The sequence below is a fragment of the Diceros bicornis genome, chromosome 10 (assembly GCF_020826845.1).
Source record: "Diceros bicornis minor isolate mBicDic1 chromosome 10, mDicBic1.mat.cur, whole genome shotgun sequence".
Lineage (NCBI taxonomy): Eukaryota > Metazoa > Chordata > Mammalia > Perissodactyla > Rhinocerotidae > Diceros > Diceros bicornis.
Window position 1 is genome coordinate 2,757,603 of NC_080749.1, and position 13,771 is coordinate 2,771,373.

The 13,771-nt window shown below is 40.2% G+C and overlaps 1 protein-coding gene across 2 annotated transcripts in view; it reads left to right on the forward strand.

Moving 5' to 3' along the window:
• Positions 1-13,771, forward strand: part of ARHGEF4 (Rho guanine nucleotide exchange factor 4) — a 151,645-nt gene that overhangs the window by 119,381 nt on the left and 18,493 nt on the right. For both annotated transcript variants that reach the window (XM_058548708.1, XM_058548709.1), the window contains one exon: positions 12,913-13,052. In XM_058548708.1, the coding sequence (XP_058404691.1) occupies positions 12,913-13,052 (140 nt within the window). The remainder of the gene's footprint in view (positions 1-12,912; positions 13,053-13,771) is intronic.

A 13,771-nucleotide genomic window follows, 5' to 3' on the forward strand; every position in this document is an offset into this window, starting at 1 on the left:
TTATCTGCTTAGGATAAAGTCCTAGAAATAGAAAAGTTGGATCAATATATTTTTTCTTTGTAAAACTTTTCTTGAAGTATAATATGCATCTATAAAAGTGCACCAATAATAACCATATGGTTTGATGAATTTTCATAAAGTGAACATTCCTGTGCAGCCAACACCCAGATCAAGAAATAAGACATTACAAGCACAACAGTCTCTGTCTTTTAATTGGTATGTTTCATCCATTACATTTAACGTGACCATTAATATAGTTGGAGTTATGTTTACCATTTTCTCTTTGTTTGTCCCATCTTCTTTGTGTTCCTCCCTTTCTCCTTTCTTGTCTTCTTTTGGGTTAATTGCTTGCTTTTCTTAAATCTCATTTTAATTTATTATTGGCTTGTCACTATTCCTTTGCATTATTTTGTAATGATTGCTCTAGAGATTATATGTCCTTAACTTTTCACAGTCTACTAAGAGTAATGTAAATGTAAATGTAATTATAAATGTAAAATATAAAATGGAAAAACCTTGCCATTATTTGGCTTCATTTATCTATTTTCTGTCTTTTATGATAGGGCTGTCATATATATTCACCTTCATACACTACAAACCCCACAATATAATGTAATAATTTTTGCTGTAAGGGGTTACATGTATTTTAAAGAAATTACTTTTTAAATCATATCTTGTATGCACTCGTATTTGGTCACTTCTGGTGCTTGTCCTTCCTTCTTTAAGATCAGAGTTTTCATTTGCTCTCATTTCACTTCAGCCTGAAGAACTTCATTTAGTTTCTTACAGTAATGGTCTGTTGGTCACTAATTCTCTTAGTTTTCATTTTTCTGAAGATTTCTTTATTTTACTTTTATTCTTGAAAGATATTTTTGCTGATATAGAATTCTGAGTTGACAGTGTTTTCCTTTTAGCAATTCAAAGATGCTGTTACATTGTCTCTGTCCTCCATTATGAGTCAACTGTCATGCAGCTGAAGTCTGTCTAGTTATGTTTCTCTGTATTTATTCTTCTTGGAGTTCACTGATATCCTTAAACTTGTAAATTTATGTATTTCATCACATTTATGAAATTTTTGGCCATTATTTCTTCAGATTTGTTTCTGCCCCATTCATTCTCTCCTTGCGTATGTTAGACCTTCTGATATTGTCCAATAAGTCACTAAGACGCTGTTCATTACTTTCCAACATTTGTATCTCTTTTTTGTATTGGATCATTTCTTTGGTCTGTCTTCAAATTCTCTGACTTTCTTCTATCTGCAATGTAACGTTAAGCCCATCCAGTGAATATTTTTACTGAAGATACTATATTTTCCAGCTCTAGAATTTCCATTTGATTCTTTGTTATAGTTTCCATTTCTTTGTTATTTCTTATCTCCTCATTCATTAGAAGCATGTTTTTCTGCATGTTTTTGAGCATTGTCATTATAACTTTTCTGCTAATTCTGACATCTAGACCATCTAAGTGTTAGTCTCCATTGATCAACTGATTTTTCTCTTCAGTACCAGTCACATTTTCCTTTTCTTCATATGTCTAATAAATTGGGATACTATCTTGGTCATTGAATGACACATTGTAGAGTCTCTGGATTCTGTTCTGTTTCTCTGAAGATTTTTTTTCCTTTAGCAGGAAGTTAATGTGACTGACTTAAAACTGCACGTTCTCTGTTCAGTTTCCAGCCTTGTCTAGACTTCTTGGCGTCTTCTCCCTACCTTCATAGTTCAGGAGTCGGCCAGACATTTGGGCAGAGTTCCACTCAGAAATCATTTGTAGCTCTCTCCTTTCTGGGGTTGTCCTCATTCCAGCTTCTATGATTACCCTGACTTTTGTTTTCTGAATCTTCGGTCAATGAGACTGTGACTGTAGGTTTCTGAGTTTTAGCCACCTCTTGGAGCCTACCCTAAGGCAAAAAGCTCCAGGATCAGGAAGCTCACCCAGTAGTGTTCTCTTTTTCTAAGTATCAGCTCACCTCTAGTTCCTGCCTGCTTTAGGTCGTTCCCCAATGCCATCAAATAGTTGTTTTTTGTTTTTTCCAGTGGGTATAATAGTCTGTGGGAGAGTTTGTCTGATAGTAGCTATTCCACTGTTACTGGAAGCCCTTGAGGTAAAATAAATATTTTATTTATTGAATGGTTGAGGGAGATATTTTGACATTCTCTGTTATAGGAAGTTAAGTTTTGCTTGACCTTAAACACCTCTGCCTAAGTAGAATAATCAAGGATGGGTGAGTCAGAGTGAGTGTTACTGTTATAACTGAGATTAGTTTATTTGCACACTTGGCATATAATGAATGGACGTTAACATCCTTACAGAGCCCTACATCTTAGCATATTTCAGGAGACATTTCCACGATAGAAATCAAATTCATGTCTGTGTTTTAAAAGCAGATCCAGGGCCGGCCCCGTGGCTTAGCGGTTAACACTCCGCTGCTGGCAGCCCGGGTTCGGATCCCGGCCGCGAACCGACGCACCGCTTCTCCGGCCATGCTTGAGGCCGTGTCCCACATAGAACAACTAGAAGGATGTGCAGCTATGACATACAACTATCTACTGGGGCTTTGGGAGGAAAAAATAAATAAATAAAATCTTTAAAAAATAAATAAATAAAATAAAAGCAGATCCAGAATGGACAGTTTTTTAAAGTTAATTTTGGACAGGTCTTCAAAAAAAAGAGGGAGATGGGCACATTGGTGGAGCAGAGCTGTGTGTGCTGGCAGCTACACAAACCTGACGCCGTGGGACTCGGGTTTGCGTCTCAGTTTTGTTGCCTTTGCTCTGTGACCTGGTAAAGCCTCCCGAGGCTGCATCGTTTATCTTATATAAAATGAAGACACAGAACATAATTCACGTGACAGAGCGGTAAATGAAAATGAAAATATTTGTTGAATCTGAATCTGAAAAGTTTAGAGTGCATTTTCTTGGTAGTAAAACAAAATAGCCCAGGCGTTTTAGCTCACCTAGTCTTCTTAGCCTTCTGTATCCCGACTTTAACCCCTTTACCCATCCCCAAGTTATTCTAAGTTTCACCAGTGTTTAAGCCCATGGACAGGATTGTTATGGGAAATATTTTGACAAGAAAAGTAGCCTTGAGCAAATTTATTTTGTCTTCATTTGAAGGACAGTGTTAGGGTTGATAGGAAAAGGGATAGGAGCAGAAGAGAAGCAAAATGCAATTTCTGGAAATTCTGAATGTTTCCAGCAATATTTTTGGACTTGAGCCCTGAATGTCGGGACCTTAAGCACATGCCTGTGTATCACCCACTTTGGCCAGCATTGTATGCTGTTATGGCCACATTAATGGTTCCCTGTGGCTTCCATCAAAATTGGTTAGTCCTCGGATTGGTCAGGAGCTCATGGGAGCGGTGCTGGAGTGGGTGGGGGCGGAGAGAAGAATTGAGGCCAAACAAGCCACAAGCTTTGGATACCGTGGTAGGGACTTTGAGTCTCACTCCAAACTAAATGGGAGCCTTTGCAGGTTTTAGACAGAGGAGTGATGTGATCTGATCGTATTTTGTTAAGGACCACTCTGTCTATTGCACAGAGGAGGACAAGCGCTCAAACAGGGAGACCAGCTAGGAGGCTCTTGTGTCTCTGTGTGGAGGAGAGGCAGTGACGTGACCTGCACATGGGTTAATGGTGGAGGGATGAGAAATGATTGGATTCTGGATAATAAAGTAAAAGCAGAGCTGATATACTTGGATGTGAGTTGTGAGAGAAAGAGACGAATAAAGGATAACTCCAAGATTTTTGTTCTGAGCAACTGAAAGAATGCAGGTGTCAGCTGTTCAGAAGAGGCCGCCTGTGAGCTGAGCGGCTTTGGTGGGTGCTCAGGAGTTCTGATTTGGGCACATCAACTGTGAGATGCCTACCAGACCTCCAGGCAGAAGAGCCAAGCAGGCAGTTGGAGATTTGAGCCATGAGTTGAGGGGTAAGCTCCAGGCTAGAGAACTCCAGGAAGTCGTCAACACCAGAAGGATTTGAAGCCGCCTGGAGCAGTGCTCTGCCATCTCACATGGCCCAGCCCTGCCCTGACAAAGCAGGTCACGGACACCTGACAATCTGGGCTTCCGAGTACGTGTGCAACTGCTGATGGGACGCTATTCCAATGGCTACAATGAAAAGATATCCAAATATCCAAATGTGAACCCAAGTGTGGCTGTGGCAGACAGAAGATAGCTCACCTAGGCTTCAGGGCACAGAGTGAGGAATGCCTTTCATTGTGAAATTACTTATCCATACAGCAAGAATCAAAACATATTGCAAAAACAGTCTGCAGCTGATTCTGTGGACAGAACAATGGAAATGAAGTCTAGCAATATTTCATTTACATGGAATATGAGAGACTTACTTACAAACCACATCTTCAAGATCCAAGAAAAACTATTCTAATTCAAAAAACCATAATCACTGTGAAAGAATTTACTTCAGCAATTACATGGAACTAACGAAAAATACAATATTTTCAAATATTAAATGCTGACATTGAAGAACCGTCAGCCTTAGAAGGAGAAATCATAAGGACACTCACAGGAGCATTTATAGAGAAATGAACATCAAGTTTATTATAAAGCATAAATTCCCCTAGGTCTCTCTAATCTAGCAATATATTTATCTATATTTCTTATTTAAAAGGTGTAACTTTTAAAAGGTACATTAAAAGGTACATTAAAAGGTGTAACCTATATGTTAGGCAGAGTTTTTTTCGTTTGTTTTGTTTTTTTTGCTGAGGAAGCTTGGCCCTGAGCTAACATCCGTTGCCAATCTTCCTCTTTTTGCTGAGGAAGATTGTCTCTGAGCTAACATCTGTGCCCGTCTTCCTCTATTTTGTATGTAGGTTGCCACCACAGCATGGCTTGAGGAACAGTGTGTAGGTCCGTGCCGGGGATCCAAACCCTCGAACTCTGGGCTGCTGAAGAGCAGCGTGCAAACTTAACCACTACGCCACCAGGCCAGCCCCATAGGCAGAGGTTTTTTAATAATAGGCTGAAGAAAAGGTGCACGAATGTTTGATCTAAGCTGAAGAGAAGTGCAGATCTTCCAAATAAAGAGGTCAACTAGAGTGAGCATTGGATGTAAAGACAAGCTAACAGTGAAGGTTCCAGTGTGCATGTGAAGACGTAACAATATTTGAAAAGTTCCTTCAACTTGACACTGGTGTCAGCATGCTCAACCTACATAAGCTAAACTTAAAGCTTTATGTGCACAGCCTTATTTCATTTAAGGACAATGTTACAATGAAGCAAAGCCAATTTTTTTTAATTTTATTTTGTTGAGGTAAGAACATTTAACATGAGATATACCTTCTTAATAAAACTTTTAAGCGTACAATCCATTATTGTTGGCTCTAGGTACAATGCTGTACGGCAGATCTCTACAGCGTATTCATCTTGCTTAACTGAAACTTTAGGCCCGTTAATTAGTAACTCCCATTTCACCTCCTCCTGGCCACTGGCAACTGCAATTCCATTCTTTGATTCTATGAATTTGACTGTTTTAGATACCTCATATACAATCATGCGTCACTTAATGATGGGGATACGTTCTGAGAAATGTGTTGTTATGTGATTTCGTCATTGTGCGAACATCACAGACTGTACTTCACAAACCGAGATGGTATAGCCTACTCCACACCTAGGCTGTATGGTACTAATCTTATGGGACCACTGTCGTATATGCAGTCTATTGTTGACTGAAACGTCGTTATGCAGTGCATGACTGTAAATGGAATCATGCAGTATTTGTCTTTCTGTGACTGGCTTATTTCACTTAGCATAATGTCTTCAAGGTTCATCCATGTTGTTGCATATTTCAAACTTTCCTTTTTTTAAGACTGAATAGTATTCCATGGTATGTATGTACCACATTTTCTTTTCCATTCCTCTGTTGATGGACATTTAAGTTTTTTCCACGTCTTGGCTATTGTGAACAGTGCTGCAATGAACATGGGAATGCTAATATCTCTTTGAGATCCTGATTTCCATTCTTTTGGATAAATACTCAGAAGTGGGATTACTAGATTGTATGGTAGTTCTATTTTTAGATTTTGAGGAACCTCTAAACCACTTTCTGTAGTGGCTGTAACAGTTTGCATTCCCACCAAGAATGTGCAAGGGCTCCAATTTCTCCACGTCCTCTCCATCACTTGTTGATAATAGCCATCTTGACAAGTGTGAGGTGAGATCTTATCATGGTTTCATGGTTTTGATTTGGATTTCCCTGATTATTAGAGACTTTGAGCATTTTTTTAATATATCTGTTGGCCATTTGTATGCCGTCTTTGGAAAAATGTCCTTTCAAGTCCCTAGCCTATTTTTTAATTGGGTTATTAGTTTTTTTGCTATTGAGTTGTAGGAGTTCCTTATATATTTTGGAGAGTAACCCTTTATCATATATGTGGTTTGCAATATTTTTCTCCCATTCCATAGGTTACTTTTTCAGCCTGTTGTTTCCTTTGCTGTGCAGAAGCTTTTTAGTTTGATATAGTCCCCCTTGTTTATTTTTGTTTTTGCTGCCTGTTCTTTTGATGTCACATTCATGAAATCATTGCCATGACCAATGTCCTGAAGCTTTTCCCCTATGTTTTCTTCTAGGAGTTTTATAGTTTCAGGTCTTATGTTTAAGTGTTTCATCGATTTTGAGTTGATTTCTGTGTAAGGTGTAAGATAAAGGTCCAGTTTCATCCTTTTGCGTGTGGATATTCGGCTTTCCCAACATCGTTTGTTAAAGAGACTATCTTTTCCCCATTGTGTGTTCTTGACACCTTTGTTGGAGATCAGTTGACTGTATGTGCATGGATTTATTTCTGAGTTTGCTGTTCTGTTCCGTTGGTCTCTATGTCTGTGTTTATGCCAGTACTATATTGTCTTAACTGTAGCTTCATAATATATTTTAAAATCAGGAAGTGTGATAACTCCAATTTTGTTCTTTCTCAGGACTGATTTGGCTTTTCAGGGTCTTTTTTGCTTCCATATAAATTATAGAATTGTTTTTCTATTTCTGTAAAAAGAAATGCCTTTTGGATTTTGATAGAGATTGCATCGAATCTGTAGATCATTTTGGGTAGTATGGGCATTTCTGTAATATTCAGTCTTTCAATCCGTGAACACAGGATTTCTTTCCATTTATTTGTGTCTTCTTTAATTTCTTTCTTCAGTACTTTGTAGTTCTCAGTAGAAAAGTCTTTCACCTCATTAGTTAAGTTTATTGTTAGTTTATTCTTTTTGGTGGTATTGTAAATGAGACTTTCTAGTTTTCTTTTTAGATAGTCTTCGTTAGTGTATAGAAACACAACTGATTTTTGTATATTGATTTTGTGTCCTACAACTTTACTGAATTCGTTTATTAGTTCTAACAGTTTTTTTTATGGAGTCTTTAGGGTTTTCTTTATATAAGATGGTGTCATCTGCAAATAGAGACAATTTTACTTCCCTCCCAACTTAGGTGCCTTTTTTTTCCCTAGTTTCTCTGGCTAGGACTTCCAGTACTGTGTTCAATAGGAGTGGTGAGAGTGGGCATCCTTGTCTTGTTCCTGATCTTAGAGGAAAAGCTTTCAGTTTTTCTCCCTTGAGTCTGATGTTAGCTGTGGGCTTGTCATACATGGCCTTTATCATGTTGAGGTACTTTCTTTCTATTTCCAGTTTATTGAGATTTTTTTATCATGAAAGGGTGTTGAATTTTGTCAAATACTTTTTCTGCATCTGTTGAGTTTATCACGTGATTTTTATGCTTTATTCTGTTAATGTGGTATATAACATTAATTGATTATCATATGCTGAACCATCCTTGCATCCCAGGGATAAATCCTACTTGGTCATGGTGTATGATCCTTTTACTGTGCTGTTGAACCCCCATTATTTTTGTTGAGGATTTTTCCATCAGTGTTCATCAGGGATATTGGTCTGTAGTTTTCTTTTAATGTGGTGTCTTTGTCTGGCTTTGGTATCAGGGTAGTTATGGACTCATAAAATGAATTTGGAATTGTTCCCTCCTTTTCAGTTTTTTGAAAGAGTTTGAGAAGGATTGGTGTTAATTCTTCTTTAAATGTTTGGGCAGAGAAATCTTTTAGATACATAAGATTGTCCTGTGCATTTAACTTAAGCAGCTTACACACTAAAAGAAGGAAATTGTATCGTTTTAAAAGCTTAATTTGTTTAAAATAACTGGCCCAGCTATAACCTACCATGAACAATCATGATGTTTTATTTGGTACTTAATTTTTTGCAGTGAAAATTATTATTAAAGTAATATGTGATATGATTTTATTACATTGCACAGTGTTGAGGTGAAAATGAAAATTTTCATTAAAATATTATGTGACATAATTTCACTATATTATAGAGTATTGTATTGATTTACCAAAACTTGTAATTTGGCAAAGACATTGCATTCTTTGGATTTGTCCTCCAAAAGTCTGTTATCTAGAATATTATATTGTGGGCTCACTATGTTAAATGAAAAAGTCATCACTGAAATTTTTCAACAGTCTAAACTTAGAGGAACAGTTATTCACACCCTTGGCACTTCACACTTGCCTAACATAAAATTGCCATGTGTCAAAAATCATGCTTCACCTATTGCTAAAGCATGACATGCCCCCTTTTTTTTGTGAGGAGGATTGGCCCTGAGCTAACACCTATTGCCAATCTCCCTCTTTTTGCTTGAGGAAGATGGTCCCTGAGCTAACGTGCCAATCTTTGTCTACTTCGTATGAGGGACGCTGCCACAGCATGGCTTGATGAGTGGTGTAGGTCCGCACCCAGGATCCGAACCTGTGAACCCTGGACCACCAAAGTGTAGCACACGGAACTTAACCACTGTGCTACCAGGCCAGCCCTGACATGCCACATTTTTAATGTAATTCTTTTTTGAAGTGACTGTGACCACAAAGCATCTTTTATAAGTGAAGACCTGTACTCTGACTGATTTCCCAGGTACGTAATTCTTTGAATAACAGGAAACCAAGCAGCCAGGTTCCGCGGGCGATTCATGGGCAGGAAGGCCAGGGAAAGGCAGGGCTGTACGAGAGGCCCTCGAGGCACAGGAGGTGTATGGGCATTGGGGCAAGTTCTAATCCTGCCTCTGCTGCTGGCCAGCTGTGAGACCTTAGCAAGCATCTTAACCTGTGTGAGCCTTGAGTCTTCATCTGTGTAATGTGTCTAATAAAACCTATTTCATAGATAGGCTTGAATCTGATGTGTAAAGTAGTCGGCATGTTGTAAATTCTCAGGAAAAGTTATTTTCCTCCCAGCAATAAGAGAGCAGGGAGACCAGGGAGGACGATAGGAGCTCAGTTTTTCTGGTGAGAAAACTCTGAGAGAAGCCTTGAGGAGCAGAGAGGATGCAGATTTGGTGCTGTAGATGTCATGAGCATTGTCTGTACAAGGCACCTTGGGGGTGAGATAGCAGCGCATGTCAGTTCTTGGAGTGAAGGTGTCAGATAAGGCTTGCACAGAGGAAGTGATGCTTGAGGTGAGTCTTGAAAGTTAATATTTTCATCTATGTTGGGCTCACCCAGATAATCCAGGATAATCTCCCTATTTTGAGCTCAGCTGATTTGCAGCCTTCATTCCATCTGCAGCCTTCATTCCTCTTTGTCATGTAAAATAACATGTTCACGGGCTCCGGAGATTAGGACTTTTACATCTTTTGGGGGCGGTTACTCTGCCTCCCACAAGAATAGAGTCCAGATGCAGACCCATCTATACGGAAACTTGATGTAAGGACAGAGCAGACATAGGAAAGGACTGTCTGTTCCATAAATGGTGCTGAGACAATTTATTATCCTTACAGAAAAAATGAAATTAGGTTCTAAAGGTTCTGAATGCCAGCAGGGTGTCCCACAATTCAACTCAATTCTGATACTGTCTACCTGGAGATAGCATCAGATCCCACAGGTTAAAGGCTCCGTCATACAAGACTGCTCCTCCCCGCCTTCCGTCGCAAGTCCAAGGTGCTTCTGACCAACCAGCTATAGATTGGAGGTTCCAACAACCCCCGCCTTGGTTCAATTAATTTGCTTGAGCGACTCACAGAATTCAGAGAAACACTTCACTTACTAGATCACCGGTTTATTATAACAGGATATAACTCGGGAGCAGCCAGATGAACAGATGTATAGGGCAAGGTATATGGAAGGGGCATGGAGCTTCCACACTCTCTCCCTGGGCGCTGCTCTCCTCAAATCTCCACTTGTTCACCGACTTGGAAGCTCTCTGAACCCTCTCCTTGGGGTTTTATGGAGGTTCATTACGTAGGCGTGATCGATTACATCATTGGCCATTGGCGATTGATTCAACCTCCAGCCCCCTTTCCCCTCCCTAGAGCTGAGGCAGGGTGGTGGTGCTGCGACTGAAAATTCCAACCCTCTAATCATGCAGTTGGTTTCCCTGGCAACCAGCCTCCATCCTTAGGTTACCTAAGGGCTTCCCAAAAGTCACTTCATTAACATAACAAAAGACACCTTCATTTCTTTCATCACAGGAAATTCCAAGAATTTTAGGAGCTCTGTGCCAGGAAAGGGTCAAAAAACAAATATATATTTCTTTATTTTTTAAATTTATTTATTGAGGTCACATTGGTTTATAACATTATGTATATTTCAGGTGTACATCATTATATTTCAGCTTGTGTATAAACTGCATCATGTTCACCACCAAAAGTCTAATTTCCATCCATCACCATCCATATGTGCCCCTTTACCCTTTTCACCCTCCCCCCACCCCCCGCCCCCTTTCCTCTGGTAACCACCAATCTGTTCTCTGTATCTGTGTGTTTGTTCATCTTTCACATGTAAGTGAAGTCATACAGTAATTGTCTTTCTCATCTGACTTATTTCGATAGCATAACTACTCAGCCATAAAAAAAAAAAAGATGAAATCGTGCCATTTGCAACAACATGAATGGACCTTGAGGGTATTACGCCAAATATATGTTTCTTATTATAAATCAAAATATCACAGATTCCAACCTCACACAATTCCCAAGTGCATTAAAAACTTAAATGTCAACGGAAAAACCATAAAATATTAGAGGATAACATAGGAGAATATCTTTGTAACTTTGAGGTAGGGAAGAGATTCCTAAACACAAAAAATATAAACCATACAGGACAAGATTGATAAATTTGTCTATATTAAAATTAAGAACTTCTGTTCATCAAGGTCACCGTAAAAAGACAAGACAAGCCACAAACTGGGAGATGATACTTGTGACATATATGGGTGACAAAGATTTATCCAGAATGGAGGGGGGGAAAGTGTATGTATATACATATATCCATACATAGAAATATATTTTTTACACCAATGATTATGTTAAAAATAAGCAACTCAATAGACATTTCACATTAAAGGAAATACAAATGACCCATAAACATAGGTAAGATGTTCAACTCATTAGTAATCAGAGAAGTGTAAATTAAAACTACAGTAAGATACCATTTCATACCCATCTGTCTCTCAAACATTAAAATGTCTGACAATGCCAATTCCAAGAGCTCGCTAGGACGTAGAGTGATGGGGACCCTCACAAATCCTGTCCAAGTCTAAATTGGTGGAATAGCTTTGGGAAGCAGTTTGGCACACCTAGGACCCGGGGATGCCACACCTGAGTGTCTATACCCTGGAGCATGAATTCACATCAGGGGCAGTGATTTTGCCAAAGGGGTCAAAAATCTTAGATGTTACAAAGGTTTGTGGCCCTCCAAAGAGCCACGGAGTATAAAAAACATACAGTATATTTGTGGTAGTGAAATTTCACTGGGAGGATTAGGAAAACAATGTATAAAAGGGTCCTGGGGGTGATAATGAAAAAGAGGTTGAGACACCATCAGAGAGAAACTGTGGGACATGTGCCCAGGAGATGTGTAGACGTGTCTGCAGCGCCACCGTTCATACCAGCAACAACACAGGTGACAACTCCCTGTTCTCCAGCAGTACATACATACATAAAACTTGGAATATCCATAAAATGGAAGACTGTGCATCAGTGAGAATGAATCAATCACAGCTACATGAGCAGTGGAGTAGGAAAAGCCAGTCAGAGGGGCCAGCCTGATGGTATAGTGGTTAAATTCACATGCTCCGCTTCAGTGGCCCAAGGTTCACAGGTTCAGATCCTGGGCACGGACCTACACACCACTTATCAAGCCATGCTGTGGCGGTGACCCACATACAAAATAGAGGAAGACTGGCACAGATGTTAGCTCAGGGACAATCTTCCTCACCAAAAAAAAAAAACGCCAGTCAGAGAAGGAAAGCTACTGGATGGTTCCATTTATATAAGGTCAAACCAAGCAAAACTTGACAGAAATCAATGCTAAAACAAAGACAAGCATAGATATGACTTATAAAGAGTTTGAAATGTTGGCTATCTCTAAAGGAGAGGGGGGGGTGGGATTGGAGTGGGTACAGGAGGTCAAATGCTAAGAATCTTGTGTTTTCTCAAGCAGGATGCTAAGTACCATAGTGTTCATTTTATTAATTTTCAAACTATCTTTGCATGTATATTCTGTATATTTCTTTGGAGATATATATATATATATATGTTTCATAATAAATTATTAGCATTTTTCTTAAGGGCCTTATGCTATACCTGACACATCGGTGAGTGGTTTAAAAGGAATCACTGGAGGGGGAGGGGACTCTTGAGTGTCAGGCTGTGGCAAATATTTGTGTCTCCTTGTTTGTGGAGCAGATGGGGACTGAACAGTAGGTGATTAATAGGGACAGTGTGAAAGTTGACCAGTGTACGCTTTCAACCAGACCACATTTCTGCAGCAAGAATGGTCTGAGTAACTGGTTCCCAGATCTTCTCTCTTCTCTTGGAGAAGGGGCGTTTATCCAGAAAGGTTTGTCTCCTTGTCCGTGTGCCCCCACCTCAGCTCCTCTTTGCCAGCTGGTGTCTCTCCTTGCAGCCATCCCTGATAGAGTGCTGGACACGGCCATCCGTGCTGATGAGACGGGGAGCGAGGAGGACCTGTATGAAGATGTGCACAGCTCCAGCCACCACTACAGCCACCCTGGCGGGGGCGGCGAGCAACTCGCCATCAACGAGGTAGGGTGAGGGCTGCATGGGCAGGGACGGGGCTGGGACAGATGGCTTTGCCGTCAGGGCCACTCCAGCACACTCATGCAGGCCTGGATGTCCAGTCTCTATGTTCCAAGCAGATGACAGTGGCACAAACTTGCACACAGCACAGTTTCCGCCTGTGGCTCTCACTTTAGGATGTGGTGTCCATGAGCATTGCTTGTCCAAACACAGGACCCTCCCCTCTGCCCTCATGGGGCTGACAGGGAACCCAGAATAGCAGGCATGACACCCAGGACCTACGAAGTAAGAGTGCTGGTCTGTCCTGTAAAGCCATCTGGACAGAAGAAGGGAGGCCAGGGCTTAGACCCCTAACCCTCCAACAAGTTGTCTGGGCAGGACTAGGGGGAAGGCAAGTGAAGATTGATTTCTTGTCTATTGACTCCAAGAGCTCAAAAAGTATTGCTGTTGCTATGTGTGTGCAAGTGATCATTTTTGGCTGTTCCTACCCAAGCAGAAGAAATTAGTGAGAAACTTCATCTAAGCAAGACTGGTGCCCATACCAAGTTCTCCTTTTGCATCCTCCAACGAGAGAGAAATTGGAGACCTGACTCTGCCCTCTTTTTCTCCCTGGTACTGCTATTTTCTCCCTCTCTTCTTTTTTACCTATTTTGGAGGGGCTGTTGAACATAATGTGGCAGTGACCTGGCTCAAGCACACATCCATGACACCACCATGTTCTCCTC